This window comes from Amphiura filiformis, chromosome 5 (genome assembly GCF_039555335.1).
Source record: "Amphiura filiformis chromosome 5, Afil_fr2py, whole genome shotgun sequence".
In the NCBI taxonomy this organism is placed as follows: domain Eukaryota; kingdom Metazoa; phylum Echinodermata; class Ophiuroidea; order Amphilepidida; family Amphiuridae; genus Amphiura; species Amphiura filiformis.
In genome coordinates, this window is record NC_092632.1 from 34,279,073 (window position 1) to 34,296,445 (window position 17,373).

The 17,373-nt window shown below is 42.2% G+C and overlaps 1 protein-coding gene across 2 annotated transcripts in view; it reads left to right on the top strand.

Annotated features, from left to right (window-relative positions):
- The window catches only part of LOC140153024 (pleckstrin homology domain-containing family H member 1-like), a 163,913-nt gene that overhangs the window by 42,462 nt on the left and 104,078 nt on the right, over positions 1 to 17,373 (top strand). For both annotated transcript variants that reach the window (XM_072175612.1, XM_072175613.1), the window contains exon 2: positions 3,933 to 3,995. In XM_072175612.1, coding sequence (XP_072031713.1) covers positions 3,933 to 3,995 — 63 coding nt within the window. The remainder of the gene's footprint in view (positions 1 to 3,932; positions 3,996 to 17,373) is intronic.

Here is a 17,373-nt window from a genome sequence, read left to right on the forward strand (position 1 = left end):
AAACACAATAGGGATCGTCCATTTCTCGCCATGGGTAAATTTGTTTTCCTTTCGCTTTGCTCGTAAAACATTATTTTATTTGATCACACCATGATATTATAATGATGTGAATTTCTAAAGTCGGTTTTCATATTTAAATTATTGCATTTGGCATTAAAAATTGGTCTCTCTGGTGGAAAGCTTTATATTTGTAACAAATTCATTCCTCTATATAGTGGAAATTTTATCACTTGATCAATTAATATTGAAACAAAATCAGGATATTGGGAATATAGTATTATTGCCAAGGGAATGATGAAATATAAATGATTTATTCAGACATTATTGCTTCCACATAGCCATGGATTCTCAGCAGACAATTTTGCATAATTTGGCATGGCAATGTTATTGAATTGGGTGATAAAACAAAATGGCCGCCTGTTGCAATTTGATGTATAGCATCAGTTTATCCACATAATAACAAATTGATAAATGAGTGCATTAAGTTGCACCATTATGTAAATGCGGCATCACTTGATTTATTATTACCGTACCTGGAATTTATTAATTTGGACAATCACTGTTAGCATGAGTTAAATCGTATAATTATGAATGCATATCTATATAAATAAAAGGAAGTCGCTAAATCTTGTTCGCGAATAGACTCAGAGATGATTTCACTTTCAGCTCTGATTTATTTGTACATTGATCGGGTACATATTGCCATTAAACCATCTGAGGTTCATTTTTGCATTCTATTCAATCACTATGGAACTAACAAAAAAAATGATCGGTTGCTAGGCCGTTGAGGTCAATAACCTTACGGCTCAGGTCATGACCAAACTGCGCGTCAAATGCACGCAGCGATTAGTGGCGAGTCACGCACCCTGACACGCATACTGCGTCTGGGTTTATAGGTCGCAAGCGCCGCAGAGGGCTGTCTGATGGTCTGAGGAGGGGGGGGGGGTGGTGTCCACTCAGAATTGAACACTTTTGATCAAAATAAAGATCTAGGCCTAATTGGAGCCATTTCAGGGACCATTTCTGTTTTGTCATTGCTTTAAAGTGTACAGGTGTCCAAAACAGAAGCCAAAACGGACACTTCTTTATACGCAGGGGGTATCAAGGGGGGGGGTTGAGTATTTGAAAAAAATCAAAATAAAGGCTCAATTGAAGCACCATTTTGACACTAATGTTGTTATCATCGTTTAAAACGTAAGTGTACAGCTGTCCGAAGCAGAAGCAAAAACGGGCACTTCTTAATACCTAGGGGGATGTGGCCCCCTGAGTAGGCCCTATTTGAAAAAAAATTCAAAATAAAGACCGAATTGAAGCTATTTCGCGACCACTTTGACACTATAATAGTTGTTATCGGATGTCCAAAACAAGCTTCTTATCAATACGCGGAGGGAGGGTGTCTGATGGAGGGTGCGCCGGGAGGGGAGGGGGCACTCGAATATGAAAGTAACGTACCTGTCCCTACCAGAGTATGACACTAGGGGTCTATCGAAGGCGATTATGGTAAAAAAGGGGGTTATTCAGTGGGGGCCTCCAAGAAAATGTGTGAGAACGCTAAAATTCAGTGCCATTAACCGTTAAATATAACTTTCTGGGCAACGTTTTGTGAAAATTTGCCTTTTGAAACTGAAATTGCTACAAAATGTTAAATTTGTTCACAATGCGCGCGAAGCGCCTAAAATATTTGCAGATTTGGTGTAAATTTCTTTTAAAAAAAAAGGGGGTCACTGGGTGTAAGCTGGTGTTAAATATAACTTTCTGGGCAACGTTTGTGAAAATTTGCCTTTTTGAAACTGAAATTGCTACAAAAATGTTAAATTTGTTCACAATGCGCGCGAAGCAACTAAAATATTTGCAGATTTGGTGTAAATTTCTTTAAAAAAAAGGGGTCATTGGGTGTAAGCTGGTGAAAAAACGGGTCATTGGGTGACAGATTTGCAAAATAAATCTGAGGGATTGAGTGAGTATAACAACATTATCACAGATCTGGATATTCACTTAAATAAAAGTTTAGCTTCTTACATGACAGGAGCTAACATGATTATCAACATCTGATTATTACTGGATGAATAATCTACACCAAGACAGCATGATTATCATCACCGTTTACTCCCGTTTACTAAACACTCCCGTTTACTAACCGCTCCCGTTTACTCAACTAGCGGGGACCCGCGCGAAGCGCGGGTCTCCCGCTAGTTATAATTATTGCCAAAAGATGCAAAATGTTCAAAGTAAAATGCACGGCATGATCTTCAAGCAGTGACCACAAAACACTTAGTAAATTAGCTTCATAATACATTATATCTTCTGATGATAAAAATAATGTTGAGTACCAGCAAAGTGTTTGATGTAGCGGAAACATTATAATTATGGCATGAAATAAATTGGCATTGCCTGTAACAAAATGGCAGTATATATCTCCAAGGAGGAAGATCTCCAAGGAGGAATGTACAATCCAATCTGAAAAATTAAATCTGTAAAATCCCACAAGATTTTATCCCTGTTCTGATTATGTATGTATGAAAATATTTATCTGGTACTGTAAAGTAACACTTGCAGTTTTGCTGTCTGCGTGCGCTATATTTAGTCAAATGTAATTTGAAATCGGGTGCAAACATGAATATTAGGTAAACATTGCGATCAATTCATTTTAATGAAGTTATTTACTTAAGTCCAGGTGTAATTAAAAAACTAGTTCAGATTCAAAGGAAATATTATGGCGATTTATTAATCATGAGATCGAGTAAACGTTGTAAGTCCAGATGTAATTATAGTCCATTTGGGTTCCACAAGACAGTGACAGTAGTGTGTGCTCCAGTGGTTTTAGTATTGGATTGCTTCTGTTGACCAAAAACTGGCGCATTTACACACACAATCAAAGACGGTGCACCCCCGGGGGTGCACCCCTACACACACGGACCCACACCGACATCACAATCTTGAGGAAGCCAAGTGGAATCTACTTCCGATTCAATCTTGCTTTGAAGATAGTGTGGCAATTATGGAGTCAGAAGCTTTAAACAAATCTATTATACAACTGAAACACTTTTTTAATCTTATAAGATTTGCGTAAAACATACATTTGATATGCGGAAACAATATAACATTGTCAATGTTATTAATGTAATGAATCTGTAATCTCTGTGTGCATCTTTGAAACATACATTTATCAAAGTAGGTCATTTATACAATTTTGCATCTAGGGTCCAGTTATCCATTTTGCAGAACAAAGTAAAAGGTTTTACATTAAATACCCACTTGAGCATCATCATAGTTTCAAGCTGAATTTAATCATTCCACACAATGCTCAAGAAGTTTAACCCATCCTCAGGTATAAAAGGGCAAAACTCTTCTGGGTATCTTCTGGGCCTCTGAGTTACAGAAACATTAAATTACCTTCAAATGGCAAAACAACCTGCAAGCAAATGAGAGTGAGATAAAAAGTCAAGACTTGCGCCAGTTTTATCTCCAGGTGTAATCAGAATTGGTGGAAACTATAGTCATAGGGCACTAGCTGGCTAGTTTAGTAATTGCCTCCTTTAGTGTAATCAGGGTGGTTTCAATTTCAGTGATTTCTTGCCTTAAGTCATCAAAATATATCGGCTGTTTCAACTTTTTTTTAACAAGTCATATAGCTTAAGGTGAATGGATTATCATGATAGCCCTATTCCTAAACTGTGTGTTCTTTTGTTTCTATGTTTGTGTTTATTTGTCTGTGTGTTATTATCTATTGAATGTATATTCTCAGTAAAAAGAGCTTTTGTTTTTTTTACAAAAATAAGAAGTAATAGATTAGAGCCAGATGATTATTTGCATATTGTATAACTAGTAAAACATATTGAAGAAAATGGCAATAAGCCTAAATCAGTAAACTATATGTAATACTGTACTCAAATTAAACATAATTTTTTTATGCTTTGTTTGTTATTTTACAGATGCAAGAACTAGAGCACAGAGTACAGGAATCAACTGAAAGAGCTGAGAAAGCAGAAAAACAAGTAAGTTACCTTGATAATAAATAAAAAATAATACATGCAGGGATGGACTTGCATATATGTATCCGTCAAGTAGATCTCAAGTGTGCTGTTGTGAAGTGCAATTTAATGCACCTATATAACACAATGAGGTAAACCGGATAAGACAGGACAGGAACATGGGAAAAGGTAGGTCTGATTTTAGAAAGCAGGAGGAAAATTAGAGTACCTAGGGAAAAATAATGGAGAACCTGTAATAGACCAATTTGGAAATAGTATTGAGATCACAGTAATGTTTGCAGTATACATACACTGTATGGAATATTGGAAAAAAAAGCAAAAAAAAATTGCATTCAACAGCAACAAAAATTGTGCAAATAGGGCACATTTATTAAGGGACTGGAGGAAAATTAATAATAGTCAATATGTTGATATTGCGTTCCTCCCTCATAAAAAATTGCATATAATGCATACATGCCTAAATAATTTACTTTACATAATGCAGCTTGTTGGATATCAAATTCAATGTTTGATTGTGATTTATATCGGTTTGCACTTTGCTGTACATTTCTCTTCATAAAAAAGACAATAGCCCAAAACATCTGCTGTATTGTCTGTCTCATGTTGACTAATATTTTTGTCATTTTCAAACACAATTTCAAACCGATTATTACACACATGATCGCACAGGTGGACATGTTGTTTAGTATAGGTTTCTATAGATTTTGGCAATAGATAGATCCTATCTATATACGATTTCAGTAAGTATGATCATTGTTTTAGCTTCTCAATCGTTAGTGGTTCTGTGAGGACCAGGTAGGAAAGAGAAATTTGTAATTAAGTGAGGTGCTGAAAAAATCAGTGCACGAGAGATAGGCAAAACTCTGTTCAAATGTCAAACCATTAGAGAAATATCTGCTAGTCAATTTACCAAATGACCTTTGTTGAATCAATTTCTGCTCATCAATTTATTATTTTGATTCCCAATCAAACTTGTAGTCAAATTATTTTTAAATCTTAAATGTCAATGCACTAGTACCCATGGATTTCATCCATGATTAGAAATAAAAAGCTTCCAACCACATTGTACAAAAGTGCAGAGACTTATGATCCAAATATAAAACAAAATATTTCTCCCACTCAATTGACAGTAATCTTTCAATATCATCCACGCATCTTCATCATCATCACGTGAAAGAGTTTGTTGCAATGGGCTAACCCATTTAGAGTCCATACTCCCTCTGTAGAAGATTTCAGAAATATTTTTCACAGGGGGAGTATGAATTTCAAATTGAATTAGCACATTAGACAACTCTATTTGAAACTCATCCATCCTCTTTGGAGGATTAGGGCTGCTGTTGAAACTTTCTCAGAGGGTGTATGAAATTCAATAGAGCTGTCTAATAGGTTCATTCCATTTGAAATTTACACTCGCCAGTGGAAGATATTTTTAACAGCTTACACAAGAGTAGTGCGGATTTTAAATGGAATAGCCCAATGTGCGTGATCTGCGGTAGCATCAAATACTAGTATTCAACAGCTGACCCTTACTTAATAGGCCTAATCTATCTTAACACCTCTTGTGCTAGGTTGTGCCGGTATCCAGTTGCAAGTGATGCGCAATTCTATGCTAGATTCTTTAATATTTTATATTTTGACAGCATTTGTTGAATCAGTATGATTATTTTATTCGAGTATATATTTTCCTAACAGTAGTTCTTGAGCTAAACCGGATTCTCAAAAGTTATTACGCTATAATCTTATTTTCTAATATTAAATTTTTCAACGTCATTCACAAGTACGGTAACCTTGGCATCTATTGCTTACTACCGGGTGGTATCTCACTCATTGCGCATTGGCTTAAAGGTGCTCTGTCACATCTAAAGTATCATCCTCTTAACTACACTATTGCACAATCTAGCAGCATGAGATTCCAGTCGTCAGGAAGAGAACCTTGATAATGAAATGAAATCTTCAATTTTTAGCAAATAAGTAAATTTATGCCAAATATATCTAAAATGTAAGCATGAAAAAATAGTGAAATCCTTATCAATGTGTGACATTTGTGAAAGATTTAATTTACTTTCCATACACCAAACTTAATAATAATACACCAATATATTGCATTACAATTTACATACATGACGATAATCGTGCTGACGTCACAAAGGGGAAAAACGCACTGAAAACCCCAGGTACACAGGTGCAGAATATGGTTGCTGCTATATGCGGCAGATTTTGTGTGCACCTTTTCACATGTATTAATTGCAAAGGGGAAAAAGAGGAAATAAGCCTGGATGTCCGACCTGCAGAATGGACATTTAAAATGCAGCAAGTAGTAATACATAACTTCAGGTCATCATACAGAATATATTGGTCAATTTGCATTTTCTTTATGTCTTCAACTGAAAAGATGTTGAAAACTACACCCACTTAAATCATGATGAAATCACAAAATGCTCCTTTAATCTCTTCCAATAATATGGAAGCACAACGTTGTCAGACTATCCAAGTGTGAGGAACAGGCATAACCAGCATTATTCCTGGGTATCTTAAAGGCTTATGCTGGTATTTGTAGCGGGTGTTGTAGTCGGAAATTAGATTTGTATGCTGAGGGATGGCGGGATTGCATGCGTACAATGAGGTTAATAGGCTAGCATGTAGGTTGTTGAGTGATCTATTGTTTGCTCGTTAAGATCATGTTGCACGTATAATATGATGATCTATGCTGGAAAGATGATGTTCATTTCATATTACCTGGTTCACATTATCTTAGCAAACAATCAAATCAATGTGATGTTTGTTTGCATGGCCTATATGCAGATATGCAGACAAGTAAGGCAATCATCATTGTTTGAGTAGTGCCTAAAGAAATAGACAGGAAAAGTAAAGGAAGGAAAGAAGAGGATGTTGTAAGAGAAATAAAAAGGTGAAATTTCTTATTTCGGGATTCATTTGTTCAAATCATGCATACCGCACTGTCTATATAATCCCTATAGCTGTTACTTACAAATTTACAAATTCTTTTTAGTTTTTGGCAAGGTCCTTCAGCAGTCTATGGATTGGTGCAGCATAAAAATGGAAGGGGGGGGTTCGTTCTTCTTGATTGCATTTGTTTTGAACAGTTTTGCATTTCTTGTATTGGCTGCTTCAAACAGCTACACATCAAAGTGTATTAGCCAAAAATATTTTCACAGGCTATTAAAGTCCCGGTTCTAAAATTGACCTTGAAAAGTGCAAAAATAAAAACCTTGTGAAAAATTCGCACTATACAGTCATCAGTGCATCTTTGTACATACCAGTACAGAGTTGGGTTGCAAATTAAAAACCTCTATGAGCAGGGATGTCCATAATGATTCCCTGGACATCATATCAGAATTCCCAGTCAGTTGAAAATGAGTACACTAGAGCCTGATTGCCTACATGCACACATTCAGTTAACTCATCATATAAATAGTTGCATATATTTCATTAATTTCTAATCACAGTATAGGCCCTGATGATTCTGCTACTACTATTTATGTCATTCGAGTGTTCTCTGTTTTAATGAAATGGTCTGGTATAATACATTTGTAAATTGTAATGTTATTTGATTTTAAGTGAGCCTTTTGAAAAAGAGTAATATCGTGACCTGTACTCATGTGAAGATGATTGAATGATCTGATGCAATAAATTCATAATTTTGACCAAATAAATTAAAGCAATCCAGATTCTTTTATTAGAATATTCAATAAACATAACTTAAATGAGAAAGCGTGAGTTTTGAAATTAAAACATTGGTCTAACTACATGTAAGAGGTCATTTAATGAATGTTATTAGTGTGTACATCAATAGGGTATATAGAACTGTGCCTACTGGAATTTGTGATATGTATGCAAAGTAATTCTGATTAAAATACAGAAACATTTTGGGTGACAGAGTGTTTTAAATAAGCATGTTGTGATTTTTTTGATGTTCGAAACATATAGTGAATCAAAATAATGAATGTTATTTTAGATGATGAAAAAATGTGAAAAATATATGATTTTAAAAACTAGAATAATTAACTTTGCATAGGCCTATAGATATTGAATACAGATAGAGAGCAACATGAGAAGGAAATGTTTGTATAATGTTGTTTTGTTAACACAGCTGTATCAATAAATGCCATTATGTCGCATTTATGATAAATGGAGAAATTTAGTCTGATATTTTATGTACTCTGCTAGCTGCATATTCTGCTGCATATTTCAGTGATGTTTTTATGAAATAGTAAGTTGGAGCCTTTAGGCAGAGCGGGAAAAGGGAAAAAGATGTTTCCTTAACCATTTCCATTTCAACATTACATTACCTGAAATATAATGTAACCTTTAAGCAATGTAACCTATCAAAGTGTATCTTTGTGCCTTAAGTTTGTGTTCTTCTTTTAAGTTGTATGTAGTGTCAGATTCACCACAGCCAAGCCACAGTTAAGCTACAGGGCAATGCTTACACTACATTGTACATGAAGAAGGACCTCTAATTGAATTATGTGGTATAGCCAGGGTTTTGCAGGAGGTTTAAGATGTCAGTACATTTTATATGGTCTGGGTTCCAGGATGTATGGAATGAGCCTTTTTCATGTGGAAGCCATGTTTGAGTTTCTCATAGTAAAACCTTTCTATTTTTAAACTTGATGCTTGTCAATTGTTTCAGGATTTGTAGGTTTTTGTTTATGTATGCCCTGACCATCTTGACAATGTATTTCTAGCATATGTAACAGCTTGGGCAATGTCCATCATATACTCAATTCATATTTCATTGGTCTTTGTCAAAGGCCTTTAGTGATGTCACCCATACACACATTTATATAGCAGAACATTTGGAACGTTTTAGACCAAGTAATGTAGGTTAGATGCAAGGTGCATGAAAAGTCTTGGCAAAAAGTTATATGTGCAATTTTAAATATTGCTTTAAACTTATAAAGAACCAAACTTGAGACATATAGCTTTATTACAGATTCCCATGCAAAGGCTGCCTTGTGACAGGAATAAATTGTGACTTTCCTGACCAGGGCTGCATGCTATCGATCTATTCAACAGTTCTTGCAGAGAGGAACTTAATGTAGGAAAAGGGTATGAATGTTTTTATAAGAAAGTTCAGGTTCAGGCCAGTAGTAGCCTGGATGTTTGCTCTTATGAACATAACAAGATGACATCCAAGATATGACAATTTTGTATTCACCTCAACATAATATGAGTTGGGTGTAAGCCAAGACATGGATAGCTTATGGTATGTTAGTTGAAAAGAATGAATTAGCAATTCAAAAGTAGCACAATTTCATTCTCATTTAGAATATTTTAAATTTGGCTGAAGAACATGAAGTGTGACTTGATCCATTAGAGTTTGCAGGAACTGTAATGTACAGTCTAGACTTCCGTAACAGACTTGGAGATAGGAAGATATATATGCAATGTAGTGTTAAGGAGAATATTGTCTGAAGAAATTTAATGGGATTCCATTAGGATGATTGTGTACTTTTGAACTTTTGGTCATGTGCTTTGAATTTTGAAATATCTTTCGGGTATTTCATTTCCAACAATGAGGAGATAAGCTATATTATGCCTCTCTATTTTAAAGCTAGATGTGAATAAAAATTCCTTTAAAAAGGAATGGGGCGCCCAAATTATGTGAGCTTGGGCGTGATATGGTGAATTCCCTCGCGCGTAGATTTGGTCGGGATTTGGTATCATAATGATTTTTCTAGGGAAGAGTAGAAGATGATCAAATGCAAGACAAATGTGTTTGATTGGGGAAGGTGTATCACAGGACCGTTTTGGATGAAATAAATTGAATTGGAATGAAGCTGTCGTGTCAATTTGCGATTATGTGGGGTGGGGGAGTTCAATTTTGGGGCATCTATTGCTTACTACCGGGTGGTATCTCACTCATTGCGTATTGGCTTAAAGGTGCTCTGTCACATCTAAAGTATCATCCTCTTAACTACACTATTGCACAATCTAGCAGCATGAGATTCCAGTCGTCAGGAAGAGAACCTTGATAATGAAATGAAATCTTCAATTTTAGCAAATAAGTAAATTTATGCCAAATATATCTAAAATGTAAGCATGAAAAAATAGTGAAATCCTTATCAATGTGTGACATTTGTGAAAGATTTAATTTACTTTCCATACACCAAACTTAATAATAATACACCAATATATTGCATTACAATTTACATACATGACGATAATCGTGCTGACGTCACAAAGGGGGAAAACGCACTGAAAACCCCAGGTACACAGGTGCAGAATATGGTTGCTGCTATATGCGGCAGATTTTGTGTGCACCTTTTCACATGTATTAATTGCAAAGGGAAAAAGAGGAAATAAGCCTGGATGTCCGACCTGCAGAATGGACATTTAAAATGCAGCAAGTAGTAATACATAACTTCAGGTCATCATACAGAATATATTGGTCAATTTGCATTTTCTTTATGTCTTCAACTGAAAAGATGTTGAAAACTACACCCACTTAAATCATGATGAAATCACAAAATGCTCCTTTAATCTCTTCCAATAATATGGAAGCACAACGTTGTCAGACTATCCATGTGTGAGGAACAGGCATAACCAGCATTATTCCTGGGTATCTTAAAGGCTTATGCTGGTATTTGTAGCGGGTGTTGTAGTCGGAAATTAGATTTGTATGCTGAGGGATGGCGGGATTGCATGCGTACAATGAGGTTAATAGGCTAGCATGTAGGTTGTTGAGTGATCTATTGTTTGCTCGTTAAGATCATGTTGCACGTATAATATGATGATCTATGCTGGAAAGATGATGTTCATTTCATATTACCTGGTTCACATTATCTTAGCAAACAATCAAATCAATGTGATGTTTGTTTGCATGGCCTATATGCAGATATGCAGACAAGTAAGGCAATCATCATTGTTTGAGTAGTGCCTAAAGAAATAGACAGGAAAAGTAAAGGAAGGAAAGAAGAGGATGTTGTAAGAGAAATAAAAGGTGAAATTTCTTATTTCGGGATTCATTTGTTCAAATCATGCATACCGCACTGTCTATATATAATCCCTATAGCTGTTACTTACAAATTTACAAATTCTTTTTTAGTTTTTGGCAAGGTCCTTCAGCAGTCTATGGATTGGTGCAGCATAAAAATGGAAGGGGGGAGGTCGTTCTTCTTGATTGCATTTGTTTTGAACAGTTTTGCATTTCTTGTATTGGCTGCTTCAAACAGCTACACATCAAAGTGTATTAGCCAAAAATATTTTCACAGGCTATTAAAGTCCCGGTTCTAAAATTGACCTTGAAAAGTGCAAAAATAAAAACCTTGTGAAAAATACGCACTATACAGTCATCAGTGCATCTTTGTACATACCAGTACAGAGTTGGGTTGCAAATTAAAAACCTCTATGAGCAGGGATGTCCATAATGATTCCCTGGACATCATATCAGAATTCCCAGTCAGTTGAAAATGATTACACTAGAGCCTGATTGCCTACATGCACACATTCAGTTAACTCATCATATAAATAGTTGCATATATTTCATTTGACTCAGTACACCGGTCGATCTTACCTTTCCGATGTTGATTAAGATACTTCTTGCATCGATCCCGAGATGCGGAAAAAACCAATAGTCATTTTGTCCCACATAAATGAATAAATAACAAAAACCCCCCGATCCCCCGAGTGGACTCACCCATATCGGTGACGTCACACACGCTAATCATCCCTTATCCTCCTTGGTTTCTAGATGAGATAGGCGTGTGGATTTTTCTTTACCAACGCTAAGTATCATTACGAACCAAAGTACGAGATATACAGTTTGTTTGTTACACCTGAGGTAAAAACCAACCAGTACGCTAGGGAGATAGTTTTGGCGACATTTTTCGACTAGAAAAGTGACAAAAACGATCCAAAAACTTAGCTTGTATGAGTGTTTCCGTCAGTATCACGGAACACTGCGTTTTCAAAATGGCCGCCTTAGGACGCCATTTTATTTTTTGTTCTCACGTAAAACAACTATAGCAGACTAGTAAGTTACAATAGATGTTTGTACAGTACTGTGTATACATGTATGGTGAGTGATTATCGCTATGTTTATGGTGTGCTCTATCGTTATATCTTTCAGTACGCGTCTGATGACGAGTTACTGCTAAGAGTTCGTGGGTTTCGAAGGACCAGCCTGACAAATCTATACCAAAAGGTTTTCAGTTTTCATCCCTTTGTACATATATTTTTATATCATACCACTACATCAGCGACAGCCACTGTGCGTGTGGGTCTGTTTATTGGGCTTGAGCTTGTGTTCGGGGGGGGAGTGCTATAGGCTCCCCGATTACTACAATGTCCAGGCCTTGTCAATCATGCCCTTCCCTTGTGGCAGAGTGGGACCCGCATCCACTCTGCTACACCCACAGGGATTGCTCTAAATCAAATAAGTGTGCTTCCTTTTGCATAGGCTTATCGGACATCCACTTCGAGGATTTAGAAAGAAGCGCTCGTTGAGGTCTTCGACACAGACAGAAGACGCAGACTAAGAAACAGAAGCCTACAGGTAAGATTGATATGGTAGGTACTAGCGCGGACGGCAAGGGCCACGCTAAGGTAACCTCTGGGGCTCGGTCCCGGGCAAGCAGGCGGACCCTCCGGGACTGCTAGCGAGCCCGAAGGCCTAGCAGCCAGCGAAAGCACTGACTTAACGTCTAAGCTAGTAGCAGGCAGCAGGGCGGTACTTGCCCTAACAGGCGAGTACCAGTCTACCAGTGAGATCTCTAGCGAGTTTCTTGCAGGTGGACACCCGCTCTATTGCTGGCTTAACAGCGGGTCTAGCACCATGAAGTAGCCGGCGACGGACAGTATGCCAAGGGTACCCGGGCTTGCCTGGGTTGAATCTAGCATACAGCGTGCAAAGCGGACCTCCGGGCTTGCCTCGGCGGTCTGTAGGGCACGCAGCGTGCCAGTGGAACCCGGGCTTGCCTGGGTTGATCCACGCACGCAGCACGCCTTTCGTTCCCCGCAAGGGTCGAATGAAAACGTGCATGGGTTTAGCAGAGACGATACCGGGGCTAACGCTCGGGTGTAGTCTTAGCAGAACCAACTGGGGTTGTCACACGGCAGCGTTCCATGGCGGGACCGCCGAGTGATGCCCTGGGCCTTGGAATGGCTGCCGGCTGTCCTCCTGGACTGGCTAGCGGCTATACCGGGGGTGGGCTCGCAGTCTCTCACGGGACAGCGACCCAAGTGCAAACGGTGGCAGCTACCGAGGCGAGCTACGGCTCGACTTCAGTGGTAGCCACTATGCACGCGCCCATAGCTGCCGTGAGTGGTCCGCCACACACAGCGACCTTGGGCGAGGCTCAAGAGGTTAGGGTAGGTAGTTTGAACAGCCTGGCTGATCAACAACCCACTTATGTCCTCGAGAGCCAGCAGAGCGTGGGTGATCCATTACAGTCAATGGGTCAATTACCCTCTTATGATCGATCACTATCTATTCAGCGGAGCATGGCTCCATTGATTGATACTGCCTATTCAGGTAGCGAGGTGACTGATCGAGGGTATACACGCTCAGCTACCCGTGATACTAGGCAAGCTCCTTTTAGCCAAGGGACAGCCAGTATAGCGGGTACCCATACACACGGCTTGATCCTCTAGCGGGGAACGCTGTGAGGCATGGGTACAGTGGTGCGCAGCGGAGCCCTACCGGGCACCTACGCTACAACCACGCAGGTACCGCAGTACTGCGTCCTGGTTACCACAGTCTCTGTGGCAACAGGGGGAGGCGGTACTGGTACTGATGTTCCATGGGGTTTCCCTGGTGGCGGATCCTTTCAGGGTCAGCTACCGACAGGGTATGCCCGTGGTATCCGCCGCAGGGTGGTTTCTTCCACGGTCTAGCACCGTGGCAAGTGCCGCCTAGCGTTGGGCAAGCAGTACCACCAGTTGTTACCCAGCCTGGGCGGCGGTGGCTAACCCTGATACAGCTCAGGGTAGGCCGCACGCTGCTATGGCTAAAGGCGACAACAGCGAGAGCGTGCGGATCCCGGGGTGCTATAGCTAGCATCTCGGGGTCTAGCGGGAGTACTCCCTCTTCTGCTGGTGTTCAGTTGGCTAGCCACACGGTGGCGACACCTCCCTGTCCACCTTCAGATGCCCGTCGTCAGATCTCTTCCTCATCAGAGAGTGAGTCAGAGTCTGAAGGCGAGGGAAAGGAGTCGGAAGATGAAACCAGTAGCGACTCACAGTCTGATGAGGCTGTGCAGCTAGCTTCAGGTATCCTTCCCCGCTTCCCGTGAGGAACTCGCTAGCAATGGTCTGCCTGCGGACACCGCTGAGGTGATGAGCCGTGTGGCCCAAGGTTTGGGCCTGGCTTTCTCTCAGGAGGAGTCCGTTCAGGAGGACCAGGGCATCTTTTCAGTAGGATGCCCAGCTAAGCGGCGTCCACACAAGGGTCGCCCGCACTTGCATTCCCCGGCGGACCTCAAGGGTAGGTTTAAGTAGGGCTGTCAGGCTCGCTGGAGCTTGACGCCCGCGTGCTTGCACGCTTCCACTGCGTGTTTCGCAGGAGGACTACTGAAACCTACCTCAGGGTCCCTGACATGGATCCAGACGCGTTTGCAAGCGCCTGCCGCTAGCGGCCAAGGCGACGGGTCGTTCTCCCCCAGTGGGAGGAGGAGCTAAAGCTCATCGATAAGCGCAGCACGCCGCTTATCAGAGTCTCTAAGCGTCGCTACCACGCTTGCCGAGCACCTCGGCAGGAAGGTAGCGACGACCACGGGCAACGCGTCGGAACTCTTCCGTGAGGTTAATCTGTTAGCGGTGCTAACAGCTAACCTCAACGAGAGTTCTATGGGCCTAGCCCATAGGATGTCATCTCGCCGCCGGGAGAATGCCTGTCTGTCCCTCCAGTCAACTTACGGCTCCGACTTTGCTGAAGCAATGAAGAAGTCAGACTCGGTGGGACAGGGGCTACTCTTTGGACAGGCCCTTTGCGCTACGGTGGAGGACCGGGCAAAGAAGGCCACCAATGAGAGCACTCTGAAGAAGTCAGAGGCTGCCCTGACCAAGGGAAGGGCAGTAAAAAGAAGAAGCACAAGAAGAAGAAGTCTTCTAAGCGTTCTTCAGCGCCAGCTCCGGCTTCAGCAGGACGCGCACCACAGACTACACCGAGCCGAGGCTACTCCAGCACCTCCCAAAAATCTGGGAAGCGCAAGAGTAGTGCTGGATCAGTATGGCAAGCCCCCTAAGAAGAGCCGTTCTTCTAAGGGTGGCAAACCAGATCGGTCCTGAGGGCACGGGCGGTCGACAGTCCATGCCGGCAGGTTTGGACTTCCACAGGGATTCCCCTGTGGGCGGCCGCTATTGCATTACGCCCAGAGATGGCATGCCATCTCACCGGCGCCTGGGTATTGTCAGTGGTCAGTGGGGGTTACAGGCTGGAATTTACCAGCCACCCCTTGTGCGCCTGCACGATTCAGAGGTCCACGGTAGTGCCGCCAGACGGCCCCCAGCGTCGGGCACTACTGTCAGAGGTCACTCAGCTTCTCACAAAGCAAGCGATTGTCCCGGTCTACCCCCCTTTCACCAAGGGGTTTTGGAGCACTTTTTTTCTGGCTCCAAAGAAGACCGGCGACTGAGGCCCATTCTGAACCTCAAGCCGTTGAACGAGTTCATCAGGCCCAAGAGGTTCAGAATGGAGACTCTCGCCGGTGCTAGCCTGCCCCATCAAGGGTATGTGGGCGGCATCGCTAGATCTCTCGGACGCATATCTGCATGTTCGATCGCACCTCAAGATCAGAGGTTTCTACGCTTCAAGGTACAGGGTCAAACTTACCAGTTTCGATGCCTGCCATTCGCTTGTCCACCTCCCCAGAGTGTTTACACTCCTGGTCAGGGCGGTGGCAGCGTACCTGAAGCGCAGGGGAGTCAACATGTGTTGCTACCTGGACGATTGGTTCATTTACGGACGCACCCCACTGGAGACACAGTGTCTCGTGGAGTTAGTAGTCCGTCCGGTGCGGGACCTGGGATTTCTGATCAACGTCAAGAAATCCAATTTGGTCCCGACGAGACACCACTATTCTTAGGGGCCCAGATCAACCTCAAGGAGGGATCGTGGCGCCCTCACCCGAGAGGGTGGCGAACATGGCGAGGTGTGCCCGACTCTTGGCCGAGTCAGAGGGGGCACCCGCTGTGGCATGGATGAAGGTTTTGGGCCTTATGGCCAGTATGGTAGACCTCGTGCACCGCACTGCCGCTTTCACATGAGGCCTATACAACTACACCTTCTAGCCTTTTACAGGCCCAGTCGTCACCCAATATCCCTCGCGGTTCCGATGTCGGAGATCGCGCGAGAGGAACTCTGGTGGTGGACCCATCAGCCCAATTTGACTCAAGGTGTCAGGTTTCCTGCACCAGCGGTGCGGCCACGTAGTGACGACCGGCAGCGTCAAAAGCTGGGCTGGGGGCCACATCCACGGGACTCAGTCTCGGGCCTATGGTCGGCCCGCGGAGACGGAGTTCCATATCAACCTTCTCGAACTTTGGGCAGTGGCGAGAACTCTCCAGCACTTCGAGAAGGTGATCGTGGATCTCATATCGTTGTCCAACGGACAACACAACCGTGGTGGCCTACCTCAACAGACAAGGGGCACCAGGTCACCACGGTTGTGCCTGCACGCACTACGCCTGATAGGGTGGTGCAAGGCCAGGCAGATTACGTTGAGAGCGATGCACATAGCGGAGTCACCAACATCCTCGCGGACGATCTGTCACGAGGAAAGGTGTCGGGACCTACAGAATGGTCCCTTGCTCCGCAGGTCGCACACACGATATTCGAGGTGATGTACCACCCCTCGATAGATTTGTTCGCATCTCATCGAAATCATCAGCTGCCGGTGTACTGCTCGAGGGTCGCAGACCCACAGGCATTCGCCGTGGGACGCTCTGTCCGTGAGACTGGGGAGGAATGACTGCTTACGCTTTCCCCGATCTCACTGCTCGCAAGGGTGGTGACCAAGATCGGGAGGGAGGATTGCAACGTCATTCTGATAGCACCGTTCTGGCGAAACACCTGTGGTTTCGACCGATGGTGGATCTACTAGCGGCACAGCCGCGAGTACTCCCCGAAGTTACCAGATCTACTCCGGATGCCGGAGGAGAGGTACCAAGTCTACCACTAGAGCACCTGCAGTTAGCTGCATGGCCCTTATCAGGAACGTGCGGCGGAGGGAGGCTTTTCATCAGAAGCTGCTTCTCTCATCGCCAGGGGTAGACGAGTCTACCCTCCGTCACGTATAGTCAGCGTTTGGCTCCCTACTACGCATGGTGCGATGAGAGAAATACATCTCCCACTAGAGCCCCTGTGCCTCTAGTGGCAGATTTTCTGACAGAAAAGTTCAGGTCAGGACTTCAGCAG